Raw genomic sequence first — 17674 nt, forward strand, 5'->3', positions numbered from 1 at the left:
TGGCATGTCATCTAGCCAATTTCTCCCTAGCCTTAACGAGGAACAGAAAGAGAAAGGCAAGGAAGTAGCGCAGTGCTCGACAAAGCTTACTCCAGAGGACTTCACCTCGGGATCAACTTGCGATTGAATAGCTCTTGTTAAACGTGCCACGTCAATACATGACCTCTGAACTGAGCCTCCATTAGCCTCAAGAGATATAGAAGCAACAAATTCATCAAGAGTGGTAGACACTGAAGGATATCCCGAAGGAAGGCAGGATATGATGGCTCAGACGAAGCGGCATCACGTTTCTGTGCGGCGTATTTCCTAAAGAGTAACTGCCACGTTCCGTACGTGTCTAGTACTTCAGTATGATAAGTAAGAGATAGTAGTACATCGTATTGATACTAATTTACAAAATGGATCATCTATCGGTGCAACACTGCCTATAAACATACATTCTTGGATCTAACCCGCTTGAGATTGCGATACAACTCTTGATCTACGCGAGAAGCTCATCGAAATCCGGTGCATGAATCTGCGGACCCTTCGAGGTCGTGGTTTGTTATTTATCGGAGCGATGCTATCCAGCGGAATAATCGGTGAAGACTTCTTCATGATTGGGATATGTCGTGGATTTTTCCTGCGAACTCTACCCTCTCCGCGAAGTCTCTGAATAGCGTCCTTGTTCTCGCGTTCATAATATTCGCAAGCGTCGAGAAGGAATTTCGCACCGAGGACAGTTGCACGATGAAGAACTAATATCCTCACTTAAGAGTTCATTCAAAGGATGAATAAGACGAAACTTACTATCACCAAAAGTTACAGGGTTAATAAAGCTCCCTCCGATGATTCTGGCTTGGGTAATTTCATTTAGTTCGGTGAAACCCCAATATTGCGACAGGTCTAGGACATCTAGGAGAACAGAAAGGCCGATATCATCAAGATCAGGGGCACTTCCAGTGTATATGAAGTCTAGAGATAGAAAATCAGAACTGTAATATAGGGTAGAATAACAGTACATCCTTACCTAACACAGTCTTCAGACACTTTCCTGGATATTCTACGCTAACTTCGATCGGTTCATCTGCAGAAGCGGGACCGGCTTCAGTGAATTCTCCACAGAATAGGTCGCGTAGATATTCGCTCATCGGCGACAAAAAAGATCGGTGAGCTGCAAAGCGTTGACCATCCTCTGTGACAAACACAACATCAGTTAACTTGTCCTCCAGCCTCATCGTGTTGAATCCCTCTCTCAGTTTAGAGAACTGTGTCTCGACCGACGATAGGACGGGTTCAGGACGAGGAGGATCGTTTATACTCTCCACGCCAGATACGTATAAAAGGTCCCTGTAGAGTTCCAGGAATTTGTGAACAGTCTTGAATTCTCCGTTTTCGGTGATGCTGAAGAACATCTCGTCTGCAGAGTTCCACACCCAGACGTCGCTATTTGGATCGTCAACGTTCAAGAAAAGACGTTCTTGATGCAAATCGATCATCTCTTCCCCGACTTCATCTTGACGTTCATCGAGCCAATTGTAGGTAGCGTTCAGGTCGAACAGTAGGTGCCTGTCAAAAGGATGATCTCTTGCTACTTCCAAAGCAAGCACGTGCAGATGTTGGATCTGTTATTTTTATCAAGTAAGAAAGTGTCGAAAACTAGAAAGACAACATACCACATCAGAATTGGTCGGTTTCCCAAGACTAGGATTTACTAGGAGGACCCTTTCGGCGGGTCGAACCGTGCAGATAGCACGCCGAGTCCAGGCAATAGGCTCATACTCGGGCAGTATCATCTCATCTGGAGAGATCACCGGAGGCAAATGTTTGACATAAGGAGAAATTTCCGCAATCCCCATCAACTTCTGTCTGAGAGGCAGTCGAGGAATGAAACGGAGGTTATCCAGCTGTCGCCACGACTGATCTTCGTTGGCAGCAATACGAAGAGGCAGGTCTTCACAGTAAGCCTTGAAAACTAGTCTTGCTCGCTCGTCTCGGTCTCTACCGGAAACATCATCGTTAATCGAGGTCGCACAAATCAAGAATGTAGCAATGTCTAGGTTGTTCGTGCTCTTTAGTCCAAAAGGCCCGAGCCGAGCTTCAAGGTCGATGAACTCTTCAAGAATGAAATGCACTTCAGACGACCCGGAAGCGGCAGTGAAGAGGGGAGCTCGTTCATACAACGTGTTTGACGGAACAAGTCGCCGAGTACCGTCGGGAAGGGGTATCTCCCGAATTGTGAAGGATTGGTCCGATATGAGGGCAGTGACCAGCCGCTTATAAGCAGGCGTATCGTCGGGACCAAGTTCTTTGGGAAGCTTAAGTTTTTTCCACAGATCATCCAAGGTCACTGGCAACACGCCCAGATGACGAAGACCTGGAAAAAACTCGACACAGGAAGAACTCATGAATGGATTGATGACATCATGAGGAAACTGGTAAGGAACCATGGCCATTTGCTCGTTCTTCGCAGCAAGGTACCGCTTGCCATCTTGCGAAGGAGAGGGCCAGATGGGGAGCGAGCGAGCGGCTTCGATAGATTCCGAAGAGCATTGAAAGATCTTGTCCCGGCACCATCCTGCGAACTTGGCGAGCATTTCATCGTCCAGTGTTCTGAATGGCGAAGTTTTGTTCGCAAATAGTTTGACGATTTGGTCGATACCGATGGGCAGCTGAGCCTGTATGACAGCGCGCACAGATGTGGGTAGTCTCTCATCGTTCCGTAGGACAACTGATAAGCCTAGTCTGTCAAGACAATCGGGGAGCCAATCAGGTTCTGTGATACCGACTGAGACAACATCGGGAAGGGTTTTGCATGCTTTCATGGAAACGTAATGTTCAGGACGGACGGTGGAAATTAATGGAAAATCTTGAGCGTCGACATCGGGATCCATGTTCAGGCTGGGATACTCTTTCCAATACTGCTCGATCCATGCATCGTCCGTGGTGCTCTTCGCATTGAATATATCGGCCTCCGTAATGAAGGGACGTATCAAGTTCACAACGTCCGAGGCATGAAGCTGTGAGACATTATAGTCCTTCTCCGTCAGTCGTCTGGCATCGAAATCTGGATGCACCAAGTCTCCTAGGTTGAAAAGGGTGTGCTTATCGGGAGCAACCTTCCATATATAATGTTTCTTCTTGTAGTCGGCTGGATGTAGAGGCACTAACGTCCCATTTGCCAAAGGCAGAAGAGGAAGATCCATTAAACTGACAAACGGCTCTTCCAACAAGTAGTCAAGAAGACTTTGGATGTCAGTTGTCGTGAGCTTTCTTGTCTCAAATCCGGCAATCAAACTGAAACCACGCAAAGCGATCTCGTCTCTCAAGACCTCTTGATTGAACATTTTGATGTGTCCTGAGCGACGCTCGCGGATGATGGGAGGGAATGAGACATATCGGGGCAGGCGAAGAAGCTCGAGTACATGCGTCACCGAGGCAGGCTGGTTCCCGAGAATGACGGCATCTGAAGGCCACATACGAGTTGTTGGATTGAAATGGCTGGGACAAACCAGACACCGACAAGAAGGAAGGGCATCTGCGTAGAACCGTTCGACAAGAAGCCGAGTAACACTGTCCTGCTGTGTCGTATTACCCGGCCACCATATGTCATTATGCCCGAGCAATACCAGAAGGTTTTCAAGAAGTGTGAGATAGAGGGGCGGTGCTACAGTAGACAATATCCACCGATTGTATTGTGACTCAAGGTTGTCATAATCGTCAAATCGGATATGTCGTCTATCGGGTGTAAGGATGAATGACGCTGTGAGATGGCAGGGTAACGTGGAAGTCATGGGCAGCGGGAGCGTGGAGAAAAGATTGTGGCTACTAGGACTTCGTGCGGTAGTCCGTGCGGCAAGCCCTACGATGATAGGAGATCGCAAGCGATGGGGTTCCTTCAAAGGATTGAATTCGGGGGGCAAACTCGTGGCAGGAAGGGACGTCGTCACCACCATCCAGCGCTCTTGCACTGGTTCGACCTTTGGGGATGCATATCCAATGATGTAATGATTACGAATAGAACAGTTGCCGTCGGATGTCGTCGGGGAATCCGCCTTCACTTCTACTTTCCAACTGCTAATGACGCGACCTGACTTGTGCCGATAGTATGTCGAGACACTTCTCATATTGGTAAACAACAGGGACTGCTGTGCCTGCTTCCAGTATGGCCGGACAATATAATCTCGAACATAGTCGGCAGTTTGTCCAACGTTCAAGATGGAGCAATCATTCAGATGAGAAGCATTTCGGAGTGATAATCGAAAGAGAGTCTGACAAGAACATGAGCTTTACTCGTGTCATAAAGGAATAATTTGTCTTACCCCGACATAAGAAGTGGTAGCTGATAACTTGAAGTCAAATAACCCGTCAAGCGCAGCGAGGTGGACCGGGTACATCCTGATAAACAAAGTCAGGGGTAATATCAATCCCAACTGCAAGATGCAGACCGTTGCATTTGCTGAAGGGGCAGGAGTAGTGAAGCCCAATCATCAAGTGGAAGGTGCGTCTTGGACGGATCCAGAAACAGAACCTTATCGCCGGAGACAATCATTGCCAGCTACAAAGGAATATCAGCAATAATACTTATAGGACACAAGGTTAACACCTACTTCCGTGAAATGGAACATAGAAAGAGCCCCCAAACCAAACTGTCCAATCGTACTTGTCTCACCTTCCTTCCCGCCCACTCCAGTTTTACAGATGCCTTCAAAATCCGCCTGCGTGAACATACTATTGTTGTAAACGATTAAGGAGGAGCAGCGTTGGAATGGGGCCATAAGGGGTGAAAGCAAACGCTCGTACGGAGCATGACGATCATCAACCAAAATCTTGAACTCCATGGCTCCTGCGTCCGAAGCGTTTGCGAAGAACTCGGATAGCATTTGCTGCTCAGTGTACTGCTTCAACACATTTCGAATGGTGGTCGTCAGCTTCTCGCCCATATCAATAGCCGGTTTCTTCAAGTGAAGGAATTTGAGGCCCAGTCTGCTCATATGGAGGCGCTTTGCTATCTGTTCATTCAACTGCGGATGTGCTAGTATTAAGTCTCCGGCCTCGATAAAGGCCCGATCACCTATGTCGTTGAAGTACACCTCACTAGCAGGACGAAGTTGTCCAAACATGTCAGGAACGAGAATCTTCGAACGTTCCTCTTCAGTCAGACTGAGTGGGAGAGCTTTCAGTATCAAAAGAGCCTAAGGAAATATTAAGCTGAGGTAGAACTGGGTGTGAGGAAATGTACGGTACCATCTGCGTTTTGTCTGGACTAGCCGGATATTTGTGCAGATTATTGAGCTCGGACACAAGAATATCAATCGAAGGCCTATAAACGAGTGTTAACGTTTTCCCCAGCTGTAGTAGGTAGAAACTTACCTCTCTGTACATCCCATCTTGAGCAGAAACTCACGGATTTCAGGACGGTCTGCTAAAGCCAGAGGGACTTCATGGAATCCTGCTAAGGGAAGCGGAAGGAAGAAAACTGCGTGACTGGTGGTAGTAATATAACGAGAGTTTATCGGAATCCATGCACGATTATCAGTGATCCCCTTCAAAGTCGTAAGATCTTCCTCCGAGAGCACCCTTTGACTAAGCTCCTTTATTATGACTCTAAGCTTCTTGTAGGCGCCATTCGTGCCGCGTGCACTGATAACCAGGCTAAACTGCTGGGTCAAGGTGGCAAACGACAGTGGTTTATCCCAACCCAGTGCTAGCCGGAGAGAATGGGAGACGTTTATAGTCTCATCGATCAAAGGATACACCTCGTCAAACAGTTCCGAGCGGTGCAGACCGTGATCCAAGCATTCTTCGTGACCCAACATCCCTCGGTTAGTCGGTAGCCACTTTGCATCCACGGGTATCTCCAACTGGGTGCAGTCAAATCCAGACGTAAATAAGAGGTCAACCAAGCGAATCGATAGCGTTTTGGCGTTGGTCAGATTAGAATCGCGTATCGAAGATATATGCTGTATTCTTTCAAGAATAATCTCCATTGTCAGAGTTCCTCGAAGTATCCCTAGGAGCCTTAGCTGCTTCAAAACGAAGCCTGCATCGTCATCCATCGATTTCGGAACACGATCACCACTGTCCGTATACAGAGCCATCACCGGCGTCGTGGGATCAATTACATGCTCCGCTGACTGCAGGGAGCCGTCAATGACAGGTATAAACTTCGTTGTTTGGAGTATCTTCAACAAACGAGGAGGCAAGCTATCGCGTCGCTGAACCATATCCTCGAGGAACGCATGCTGAAGGAACTTTGACTGTTCGCCGAAATGTTCTAGAGCGAGGGCTATAATGTCTATGTCAGAAAGCGGCACGCTGTTCTCCGAATCAATGTGGGACAATATGGCAAGGTCGATGTCCGACCCGTCGAGGTAGATGACGTCACCAGTGAGTGGAAGCAGTGAGGATATCGAAACCGTGACCCCGTAAACGGTGGCACCATCAGGAATACAACCAACAGCCTTTGTCGTGTTCGTCTTCGGGACCTTCAGCGGGATACCCAAAAACCTGGGTGTCTTTTCGGGTTTGATAAGGCCTCTCGAAGGGACAAGGATCGGAAAGATCGGTAATGATCGCAACTTGCGCCTTTGGCTAACACTGAGGCGTTCTGTACGGCAGAAATCGAGGATAGCAGGGATTAAGAAGCCCAGGATGATGGTAGCTGTTTGTTTGTCTATGCCGATGCCAGCAGAGAATCGTGTACGGTCAAGGAGCGAGTGGACGTCTGCGTCTGGGAATCGCAGAATACCAGATAACTCTTTGAGGGCATTCTGAGCAACCACTGAGAATTTCGGGTGTAGAAATTTAATCTGCAGCAACTGAAGCGCAGACTGCACCGACGCCTCCAAAACTTCTCCGGAGAAGATCCCATCTCCAACAGGTTCTAGTGATCCATCCTTTGAGGGCAGAAGGTGGAACTGAGAAACCATTGGCAAAAGTTCTTCCTTCCTATTCCACTCTCCTAACCATTCCCAGAACTTCGATAACCACAGAATGGCGGTCTCGTCGGAGGATTTCTCGGCAGTCGAAAAATCTATACCATATGGAGACATTCGCAGATAACTCACAACATGCTCGGGACAAAGACGAGTCAGGTTGTAGCCGTCGGCGCCCTGTGAAAGCAGGAGCTCTCCAGCCGAGCTCGAAAGCCTGTCCAAAGGTATAGCTGAACGATCGAACCCTTGGAACGTATTGAAATCAGCCTTCTCTAGTAGGACGTGAATGTTTGGTGCGTTAAGTTGGAGAGTAGCATATTTTCCGCTGACTAATGGGATAATGGGAAGGCCAAGGATGAGCGCAAGACGCTTCATCGATATGAGGTACTCCAAAATGGCCAGGGAAGCGGTAGTATCCGAGGCGCTGAGCTGTTCCAGCGAAAATCTATGATGCTGTAAAATATAAATCCTAGATGAATAACATGACAGCATAAGATAGAAGCGACTTACGAGTAACCCAGCATGTGCAATGTCCGGAGTTAATGCTGTATGATTGATATCCGCTTTCATGATATATTCAGGGGGCTGTATGATCTTCAGTCCTGCATCAACTAAGGCCTGCAGGGCCTTGACGTCGATTGCACCGCCTGCGACGATGACAGACCGGAGATCCTGGAAGGCCGCAACTTCCGTATTCCAAGCTTTGCTCTTAGGGCTACGCGGTACGAGTGGCCAGACCAATGCGCCTGAAGATACAACGGCGGAGAGGAGATTGCGAGGTAGATCTTGCCAATACGTGCTATCACCCGTTTCCACGATCGGTTGAGCAGCCGGCCAAGCTCGGTAGATCTCTTTGAGCCCATCTTGTTTAATAAGTACAGGGAAAAGTGCAGCCCAAGCCTTAGGAAGGTACTTGTCAAAGAGTAACTGATTCCATTCGACAAGGACACTGTCATCGCTTCCACGAACAATTCCAATTTCCATCTTGTTGGTGAGATTCTGCCTCGACTGCGTCAGCGCGAAGAGTCCATGGACATGACATGGGAATCCGGTACGTATAGGGAGTGGGAGGTAGGTGAAAAGACGACCGGATGTCTGCTCGGCCGTCAGGATGGACATGGGGACAGCGAGTGATACCGACGGGACCAGCTTGTGTTTCGACAGCACAGGACGTGCGTTCCGTCCCAATCTATACGATACCAATGACGCCGGTTCGGCTTGATCAAATGAAGATTGAAGGACGCACCAGATTATGGTATCATTCCGGGACGGAGACGTGATGTTGATGGTCTGTATCAAAGTAGTGTGGCTGCCATCCTTTTCCCACTGAGAAGGCAATCGCTTGGATATGAAGACGCCGGCGAGAAAGGTTCGAACTCCCTGTTCATCAATCTCGTGTATCTCGATCTTGGAGACGTGCTTGAGAAAGAGGAGTGAAACACCGAGTTCCTCTTCAATGAAGTCACGAAAGAGAGTACGTATTTCTCCAGAAGTGACGACTTTGTTGCTGATGCTGCTCCGGGATTGAGGGGTACGAAGGGGAAGTCGAATTACAGAGCCCAGGAAGGGCGTTCGGGAGGGGCCTGGAGGTAGAAAGAAGTCGAAGCAGGTTAGGTGGTCAGCGTATGAGTCTCCGAGCTCGACAAAGTTGAATTTGGTCCCGCCGGACTCACTGAAGTGGTGATGAGGATCCAGGATAGCAAGCGATGTTCCCAAGGCGGGCTTCCTTAGGTAACATTTCACGACGCGTTTGATCGTGCTAGCTCGGCTTCTCGAGCCACCGCCACCATCCTTCATATTACTACGAGTCATGCCCCAAGGCGATTTTCCTACGATTATCGTGAATACGATTATCGCCAACGTTTATCACTTTCCATACTCCGACAATATCGACGATGGCAACCTTGCAAAGCTCAACGATGAACGCCGGTCGGCTTTATTATCTTATTCCTTGGTTTCTAGCACATGGCTAGAGTGCAGCCGATACCATCTTTTCCGAACCACCACTATTTCCCCTGTCAATTACATGACCTTCATGGACCTTATCACCAGTCCATGCTGCTCTTTCCTTCGCTCCATCCATACCTTGATTATCCAGGAACTTGAACAGCTGAACGATGACAATGGTTTTAACATGATCATCTTGGCCTGCAATTTAGCGAACCTTTCGCTCCTAGAGACTCCTTCGACCACCACATCTTCCATATTCCCCAACCTTAAGAAGCTATGTATAGACAGCACAATCTTCCCTCTCATTTCAGAGGAAAACTGGGCGAATTTTCTCCTTTTTTTATCCAGTCTGACTGGAATGACGCATTTAGCTTTCGAATCGTGCTATTTCCCTACCCTGGACCATGTAATCCGCATTCTGTCGTCGTGCAGACTCTTGGAGTCTGTGTCTTTGGACTATAACCAGTGTGAGGAAAGCCTGCCTCCAGAAGAAATGACTCCATCCTACCTCGGTGGACTCCCTGCTTCTTTATCATCATTGCTGTTTACTGTTGGCTATGAAGACAGTCTTATTCTGCAAATCATCCCTATTGCTGGTCCATCACTGAAGCATTTGAGTATATCTTTGAACCTTCCCAGTATAACAGACAATGGTACATATTATAATGATCTCGATTAAATTGCGCTGACATTCATCTCTTCTGTTGACTAGAAGCAGCTTCGTTCTCTCGCAACACAAACCTCGAGTACAGCACAAACCTTGAAACCATCATATTCCCATTTGTCCCTATAAGCAATGACTTCGGTATTGTGGTTTCTTGCACTCGACATATCCCTGATATCCTTCGAAAAGTCACATCTTCATCCATCAATGAAATAACCTTGGCAGTCTGCATATTGTCTGCCACTGATTTCAATAACCTTGATTGGGAGTCCATCATCGAAACCTTGAGTCGGGAGAACTACAGGAATCTTGAGAGATTCTCGGTTCTACAGGTAATGAAAGATATAGAGGACGAGTCGAAGAAATGCATCGCTAAAGAGTTGAAGCCGGTGATGAACAAGAATCCATCACTTGAGATTGTAGTCAGCAGGAGGCCTAGCCAGTTCATGGAAGCACGCTTTGGATGGTGATTTTGACCATTGGGTTACCCATCAATGAGGTGGCGTTATACCTGTTTTATTATTGTGTAGCCTGTAAATTTCTCCATTACACAGCAGGATGTCTTCACAAGTGTCGTCCCTCCTGAAGTGTCCACCTGTTCACATTCAATGGATTTATTTTTTCTCCCATGCTGAAATGTTGTATAAAAGTTGTGGTATGTTATGTGAAAAGATACTTGTGGTATAATGGTGTTCTCGCTTGTATGATCCAGATAGCTTTGAACATCCCTTGTCGGGGTGCATAGGACCATGGTGTAATTACTGTAAAACTACCTAATAATAGACGCGTATTTCAATGGGCTCTCCACCCGCTTCAGTTTCCTAGTCATCTGCTCTTTCACCCATCCAAGAAACTTGTGTTTCAAGCCCACCCACCCAACCTTTCTCAGCCTTGGGTAGTTTTCCCACTATCAAAGGACTCAAGCACAGCGTCTCATTTTTTCCCCTCAGACCGTATGAAGATGAGCCCAGTGCCGAAAATCATGGGAAACATGGAAAGCGAAGGGAGCACTTCGTGTACAAGTCAGTCGGTTCTTCCTTGGCTGAATCGTTGCGAGGCGGGGCACCATGCCCTCAAAGATCAACGCCTCGCGGACATACGGTGGCGCAAGTTTTTCAGATAAGTAGAGCCGCGGGGGGGTCTGAATGTGAAGCAGTGGATCAAGAGAAAGGCAGCTTGCGGCTTGCCAGTGGAATTCAAGCCCAAGTCTCAGACCCTCAATTCTGGAACGCTTTCAGGATCCGATTTGAGATGGCTCCATAAGCCAGTAGGGGACAGATCAACAGTTGCTTTAGTACACAGTGCTTTCATGTCGCTAGGCAGATGAAGCAGTGAGTCTGGAACCAGGCAAATCTGCAGAGGAAACTAGAGATCACCGGAGGTAGACTGCATGAAGCCACGTAGATATCTGTACCTGGAGGAAACGGTTGACGCCCGGACCGAACAACCGCCAAAACTTCGGAAGCAATTATCCCACCACGAGACAAAAGATCCGTATGTAATGTAGTACCCAACACCTCGACTCTACCTCAGAAATCTCATACAACGCCTTCAGGTCCAAAGGATATTAAGCAAAGTAAATAATTACACATGAACGATAACTTACATCGACTTGTTCTGTGAGCTCAGCACCTCCGCCTTCTTACGACAACATGATACGTTTTCCCCCTCCTCTGTCTCGCCCCACAGCACAGGAATCAAGTTCGACGTCGCCGAAATGACCAAGGTCGAGGTGACCGTGAGACCGAGGTGGAGAGGACATAAGATCAGAACGATTCTCTGCGGACGAGAACTACGTTCCACCACCAAGCCTGTAGCGCGAAGTTTCTCCCTTCCGGGGGAAAGAAAGACTCCAGGTAATAAACCATGTTGTTGTGGGTAAATATAACCGTAGGAGTTGTAAAGTTGCGGGCATGTTGCTGCTCCACTCAAACCGCGACAAAAGGTCGCATGACTGGCATTGGAAAGGAAAGCGAATTGTATTGATGAGCTTGGACGACATTGCGCAGTTCTGGCTCAAGTTGATGCACCTAGCCCTATCACAACTAACACAGTCTTCTCTAAAACTGAGAAAATGAAAAAGAATTCCAGAGAAAACACGAACCTACAGCTGAAGGGAAATATACCCAATGTCGGGGACGGAAGCATGGCGTGTTGGAAACTATCCCGGTTCTTGACCACGAAAAGGGTCTGTCAAAGACACCGAAAGTAACTCGTCGGCGCAAGCATAATTTGCGACAGTTGACCTTGACAAAGCAACGAAGCCTGTCCTCTTCGTACGTCGTCCCTAAGAACAGGGATCGTGGCTACACATGCTTGTTGAGACTAGCCAAGCCGTGACCCGGAACGACCGTTCCGCTCTCGGGCATGCAAGGTGCAGGGCGATTAGCAGGAAAAACTGCACGTGCGAGGAACGAGTAAGCACCGACCAACGCCATCACTCTAGGCTTAGTTGATGCAGCTGCAGGCCGGAGAGCTGCCGGTTAACTCGTGGCTACCAGCGGCGAGATCCATGCCGGCCAGATGAAAGCTGGCTGCGTCATCCACAGAGCACGACATTGGATTCGAGAATCTCAAACACCGAGTTGCATGGACATATGTCCACATATCTTTTCTGACGCCGAAAGAATGAAGTCCTACAAAGCAACACAAGCCGAAACGTTGACCTTACCCCTTCATTCCATGGACTGTCATTCACTGAACTTTCCAGAACAGGAAGCGCGATGAGAGTGAGGACAGCATAATGAGGGTCCCTCCGGCACCGACCGCACCATCGAACCCTGAAGAGACTAACGCTGTGGGAACTATCAGCAGGTCTGCTTTAGTGGAGAGATCCAAAACGCTGTCTTCAATCTTGCGCCTATAGATAGATTGGCACCTGAAGAACCCCTTGCGGGAAGGAACAGAACGAGGTACTTACATGCGAATATTAGTGATGAAACCGAAGGTCGGCAAAAACGTGGGCCCACATGAACGTCAAGGGAAACCAAAGAATCGCCGTCAGTTCGCGGATGCCACACGAATTTGCACACAAAGGTCGTAGAATTACAATCTCTCTCTACGAACCAGATTCGCCACTTGGTTGCTGGAAGTCTTGGTTCTGAAAAATGTTACAGTCCACGAACACAAAGAATCAAATTGATAGACATAGAATACATGACTTATTTATTCTTCGATGAAGATACGTAGCGCCAACCCAATCTCCTGTTCAACAAATAAGAATGCGAAAGAAACACAATTTAGACAACAACCTGTAATCAACATGAATATATGCGCAAATATTTGCAGCGGGAACATGATGAATCTGGAACATATACAGATGACAAGAAAATCTACTAACAATGAGTAGGAAAATAGCCATATGAACGTTAGATACGCACAGGTAAACCTGGCTGATGTAATAAAAACTCACGAAGAGTCGAAAAGTGAAAAATTGGCCACCGTGCAAAGTGATGGAGCTCATCGTCCTCGTACGCCTAACCAGCACCGAAAAGCAACGTCTTCACCCGGCTATCCCACAAGCTTATCGAGGTGGGCCAGATCTTCGACCCAGAGAACTTCCAGTCTACACGAGGGCATGCAGATAGAAGAAAATGCTCCAGGTATACAAGCTAGGGTGTAGGCAGGAGATGGTGTCCCTCGAGGCCGACGAAGCCAACGTACTTTATGTAACAGAGGAAGCTGGGATTGTCGCATCCTTGAGAACTGCAACCTAGGCCTACGACGAGAACTAGAGGCGGCAGACTCGCGATCAGATCCCGTGTCGGCGACTGACGGAGCAAATGGTGCTGGCAGTCACCAGTGTCGTCCGCACAAGGGGTCGACATATGACACACAGGCTGTGAGGCAATTGCTGCGCTCCTAGAATCTGTATCTGCACCTCCATTGAGAAGATGCATGGCACCAATAGACTACAGAGCTTCAAAGCAGGACGAGGCAGGGACGAGGACCTCACCTGCTCAGCCTATCTTCACGACGCGCCGCCCTCTCCGTTGAGAACCCTTCAGCCAACATCTTCGAGGACGATAAGCACGACGGGAGCGAAGATAAATGCCGAGGTCCTCAGGTTGGTGAAATAAAATATGTTTTTCTGTATGTGCAGGAGACGACCAAGACGCTGTCCTTGCACGAGAAAGATGGTGGTAGGAAAGAAACACGAGTGAAAGCCGCGGGCTCAAATTTTCATTTATTTGTTTGGCAACAGCCTTTGCCTTTTGCTTCGGTCCGAATGCTTCCGAACGACGGAACTTGCTCCGATCTCTGTCACCCGGTACCGCCCCCGCTGAATTTACTCGCACCTGACAAGCTGGATTATGATTCCTAACTCCAGATGACTTGATTTGTATTCTAGCTAAAATTTTATCCTTCTCTTGGTTTCTCTAATCCTTGGCTATGCAATGTTTCATGGGTTGTTTCAACTGAATTGCATTTACTCTGCCTCTTTCCTCCATTCTACCGAGACCCCCGCGTCATATTTTCCTGCTCCTTGTCAGAGGTCGGTGCCTCAATTTTAATCTTAAAGACTGGTTATTGAGCTGTTAGAATATCGTCTAACCTTCTTACCTATGAAAGAGCTCACTGTATCTCGTACATGGAGTCCCTACCTGCGGATTTCCTTCTGAACAGCGCAAATATGTCGGCTGTGGTATCTCTCATATCTTGAGTCAGAACGGCACATGTCCTACGACTTCCTTGGCCTTCCAGTCGACGGAAACCTCACAACGATATATCTGCTTTTCATTTTTGGCGCTATCTTTTGCTTGTTAGTTCTACTACTTTTATATTAAGCCATCATGCTAACTTCGAACCAGAAATCGTTATTTTCTCTGACTTCGTCGCCCCAATTCAAGACACGGTGGTGATTTGGAGAGTGCGGTTGTCTATGACAGTCATGACTTTTGCAATTACGATACGGCAGTCCTCGGTGACGCGGTGCAAAAAATATGTCCAACAACCACGTTCACGTCGAGGACCCCGTCCGAAAGTTAAGCAATTTATACCTGTGAAATGTGCTGATTATATGACCAGCTATTTTCGAATGATATCAATACCGCTGCAGGGATTGACATCATTTCAATGCTACTCTTGAACAAGAATAGCCTGATCCGTACGAATACTCTCTTCGTACGTTTCAGTTTTAATGCCAAGAATTTCTCACAAAAATATCCGTTTGGGTCCCAGACGTCCACAAAGAATTTATACCTGAAACGAGAAGCCAGAGATGGATTCGACTGATGTAAGTGGCGTCCATAAAGTTCGATATTTTTGCGTGGTCGAGGGGATGTTTGAGCCTAAATATATATCAGCAGTTTCATAATTTCTGACCAGGGTCCTTTTCTGCTACAGCTGTTGACGTCGTCTATAAAGCAGTGGAAAACTCAGTGCGCGCCTCCCCCGACGATGTTGTGGGCGAGTACCCCGTATCCTGTGCCAATAGGATGGCTGTACATCGCCGAAACATTTCTCCAGGACCTAATACGGATCACGAGTCAAAATGTCATAATCGCAATTCTCACGCATGAGGCATTAAAGTAAACTGATGCTGCTTCCGAACAACCTATTATGTATTCCATCCTCCTGCCACGATGTTTAATTTACTACTCCTCGCGCTTACCGTCGTCCTTCCCGTCTGGTCTCGAGATGCTGTTGTCTCAGAGGTACCCATTTCTATCAACGATTTCTCTTTCCAATGCCGACTTTAAACATATGAAGGCGTCGTCGTCTTAAGCGGACCAAGTCCAGTCAACGGCACCGTCATATTCCAGCCGTCCAGCTATGATGGACCCGTTCATGTAACGGGACGCATTGTAGGGCTAGATCCCTCAGCCTTACGAGGTTTCCATGTCCAGTACGTCCAGCATTTCTTTTGCCTTCATCGTTCCAACCACCCCGTAGCACCTCCGGGAACCTCACAGACGGCTGCACATCAGCGGGAGAACATTATAACCCATTCAACACCACGCACGGTGGTCCCACCGATCCCATAACCAAAAGGCACGTAGGCGATCTCAGAAATATCCAATCAGATGCGAGCGGTGTTGCGGTGCCGGGTATTACTGATGAGAGTATTTCGCTGAATGGACCACTGAGCATTATCGGGTACGTTTTCTTTCCGTGAGGTTTTTATGAAGGTATTGACTTGATTTCCTAGACGTTCCATGGTCGTTCATGCGGGGACAGATGATCTAGGGAAGGGCAGAACGAACCTGTCGTTGACGACTGGAAATTCTGGGGCAAGAGCCGCGTGTGGAGTTATTGGTACGTGTTCTTGTAGGTGTTTTCGCGATACGTCTCTGATACAGAGAACTTTTCTAGGATTGTCATAGTGCCGAGCTTTGAATTGGATCTTTTTAGCTGTGTGAATATGTTACTGTTCCCTACACTCCCAGCAGAGTATCGTCGTTATGGACATCACTTGATCATTGTTCTACCACCCTAATACCAATGAAGTCGACTGTTTTTGTTCGGATCACCATTTTTGAGAGCATTGTTTCAAATTCAAGGTCAACATGATGCATGATGGCTTCTTTCCTTTTAAAGCCGACCTTTTCCGTTCATCACAGCTTCCACCTTTCCTCGTGTTCTCTATGAACAGACTCAGGAATTATCCAAAGAGCGCCCGAGTCAAGACCCGAATCGTCACAAGGAGATTCCGGCACCCATCCCGCCTCTTACCTCGACACAGCCTATTCCGTACGAAGAAGAATCAAGACCAGATGCCTCACATCCCAAACAAATCACCAGACACACGTCGCGCCCTTGTCTCTGTGGAATGTACGGCCCGGGGGGGTGCAAGTGGCATTTCTTCTACCCGTTCCAGACGATCCTCGCCATCCGCGAAATTCTTCCGTCCCAGGAGGCCTTTGGACGGTCTCTGTATGTTAGCACTGTCCTAACTGGCGCTGGCATTCTAATACCTTTTCAAGCATCAACGGCGTTCTCGGGCCACCCATCCCTTCGCTCGCGGAACCAAATCCCATATCGCTCACGGACTCGCAGAAGGAGACATTCCTCATGACAACTTCGCGTACGAACAAGGATCCAACGTTTGCTATCATCAAGACGCTCGCGTTCGCGTTCTCGTCTCCGTCGCGCGAGGACGACATAGGACCTTGGGCTCAGAGCCAAGACGGCAGGCTCGTTTGTTCCGGATGTCGGTGCGGATATGATTCGACTACTTGGGTGGACCATCGTGATTCCTGCTCGGGAATAGAAGACGCGATTTTGAGGTCTGTGGTCGATGTATGGGAGATCGAGGCGAGGATGAAGGCGCTGTCATAATATCACAACATAGTGTGTCAGTATCGCAAATAGATTTTTATTGTGTAGAATACACACGGTGCGGCCAAGCAGGTCAGGTGTGCCCAAGACGCGTCTTTATCGCGCCGTTGACCACGACCACGTGATTTTGTTTGTTTCGAAATTGAAATTCATTGCCCCTTTTTCATCAAGGAAGTACTATCTTTCCTCCATCCTGTCAGTGGCTCAGGTTCACTGATAAGCCACACTTTATTTCATACAATAAGGTGTCGTCCTGAGAGAAGCATACACAAAAAGGGTTGAGGTCGTCGTGGTCGATGAAGAAGAGTTGTTTGGCCCACGGCGGCAACAAACAAATCCCGCGTTCCCTTTCGCCATCACTGTCAAAGTCCGACATCCATTGAAAAGGTGGGCGTACCTGTTCATCAATCTTTGTCAATGCCAATAGCGTGCTGTTGATAACGAATAGGTCTCCATTTCTGTCTTGGTCCAGCGCTACGTTCTGCTTTTTGACGCTATGAAATCCTGGCGGCAATAAAAGTCGCATCTTAATGGCCAGAGTACTATGTTCGGGTATCAGTAAATCTCCAAGTACTTGTCACGATTCTCTGCTCAGCTTTTTACTTTAGACTATATATTAGGACCTATCTTTCAATCAAAATTGCCTATACCGAATAGATGGTATCAACCATCCCAAGATGACCAATCTACTTGCATATAGTCGTTTTTTACTAACATCCGGATTTCGAAACAGGACGACATAGCGTCTTTGTACACGAGAGATTGGCGTACTGCTTACCATGGTGTATTTCTCCTGTTCATGGTGGGTGCTTCGTCTTCGAATGGAATGGACTCGAATTATCAAATTATCGTTGCCTCTGCT

The 17674-nt window shown here is 47.8% G+C and overlaps 7 protein-coding genes across 7 annotated transcripts; 4 read left to right on the plus strand and 3 right to left on the minus strand.

Annotated features, from left to right (window-relative positions):
* Positions 1-447: 447 nt before the first annotated feature.
* On the minus strand, positions 448-8729 carry BT62DRAFT_1010912 (uncharacterized protein; the record flags this gene model as incomplete). The annotated part of the gene is made up of 10 exons (XM_043177707.1): positions 448-737; positions 790-954; positions 1010-1604; positions 1656-4250; positions 4302-4377; positions 4428-4537; positions 4590-5174; positions 5227-5302; positions 5353-7370; positions 7428-8729. The coding sequence occupies 10 exons, from the start codon at positions 8727-8729 to the stop codon at positions 448-450; spliced, it is 7812 nt and encodes a 2603-aa protein (XP_043035637.1).
* Positions 8730-8952: 223 nt separating this feature from the next.
* BT62DRAFT_1010913 (uncharacterized protein) lies at positions 8953-10001 on the plus strand (the record flags this gene model as incomplete). Its single annotated transcript, XM_043177708.1, has 2 exons — positions 8953-9520; positions 9580-10001. 2 exons carry the CDS (start codon positions 8953-8955, stop codon positions 9999-10001), a joined length of 990 nt encoding a protein of 329 aa, XP_043035638.1.
* Positions 10002-10477: 476 nt separating this feature from the next.
* BT62DRAFT_1079652 (uncharacterized protein) lies at positions 10478-11969 on the minus strand (the record flags this gene model as incomplete). Its single annotated transcript, XM_043179511.1, has 7 exons — positions 10478-10672; positions 10908-11055; positions 11138-11521; positions 11582-11597; positions 11658-11721; positions 11778-11818; positions 11873-11969. The coding sequence occupies 7 exons, from the start codon at positions 11967-11969 to the stop codon at positions 10478-10480; spliced, it is 945 nt and encodes a 314-aa protein (XP_043035639.1).
* A 952-nt stretch (positions 11970-12921) lies between these two features.
* On the plus strand, positions 12922-13329 carry BT62DRAFT_936494 (uncharacterized protein; the record flags this gene model as incomplete). Its single annotated transcript, XM_043187137.1, has 2 exons — positions 12922-13228; positions 13290-13329. A coding segment is annotated over one exon (180 nt), but the record flags the coding sequence as incomplete, so codon positions are not given.
* A 1602-nt stretch (positions 13330-14931) lies between these two features.
* Positions 14932-16009, plus strand: BT62DRAFT_1041512 (uncharacterized protein; the record flags this gene model as incomplete). Its single annotated transcript, XM_043178431.1, has 4 exons — positions 14932-15019; positions 15244-15379; positions 15427-15630; positions 15683-16009. The coding sequence occupies 4 exons, from the start codon at positions 14932-14934 to the stop codon at positions 15855-15857; spliced, it is 603 nt and encodes a 200-aa protein (XP_043035641.1). The 3' UTR covers positions 15858-16009.
* A 90-nt stretch (positions 16010-16099) lies between these two features.
* Positions 16100-16847, plus strand: BT62DRAFT_936497 (uncharacterized protein). The gene is made up of 2 exons (XM_043187138.1): positions 16100-16407; positions 16458-16847. Exons 1-2 carry the CDS (start codon positions 16304-16306, stop codon positions 16810-16812), a joined length of 459 nt encoding a protein of 152 aa, XP_043035642.1. The 5' UTR covers positions 16100-16303; the 3' UTR covers positions 16813-16847.
* A 200-nt stretch (positions 16848-17047) lies between these two features.
* On the minus strand, positions 17048-17370 carry BT62DRAFT_936498 (uncharacterized protein; the record flags this gene model as incomplete). The annotated part of the gene is made up of 3 exons (XM_043187139.1): positions 17210-17370; positions 17133-17159; positions 17048-17065 (listed from the first exon to the last, which is right to left on the minus strand). Coding segments are annotated over exons 1-3 (174 nt in total), but the record flags the coding sequence as incomplete, so codon positions are not given.
* Between the last annotated feature and the right edge of the window lie 304 nt (positions 17371-17674).

The sequence above is a fragment of the Guyanagaster necrorhizus genome (assembly GCF_019112545.1).
Source record: "Guyanagaster necrorhizus MCA 3950 unplaced genomic scaffold BT62scaffold_32, whole genome shotgun sequence".
Lineage (NCBI taxonomy): Eukaryota > Fungi > Basidiomycota > Agaricomycetes > Agaricales > Physalacriaceae > Guyanagaster > Guyanagaster necrorhizus.

What these genes read in the sequence shown, in the direction of transcription:
- BT62DRAFT_936497 (XM_043187138.1), top strand. Translation starts at nt 16,304, where the DNA reads ATGTACGGCCCGGGGGGGTGCAAGTGGCATTTCTTCTACCCGTTCCAG. An exon ending in GAGGCCTTTGGACGGTCTCT is followed by an intron (nt 16,408 to 16,457) that starts GTATGTTAGCAC and finishes TACCTTTTCAAG; the next exon opens with CATCAACGGCGTTCTCGGGC.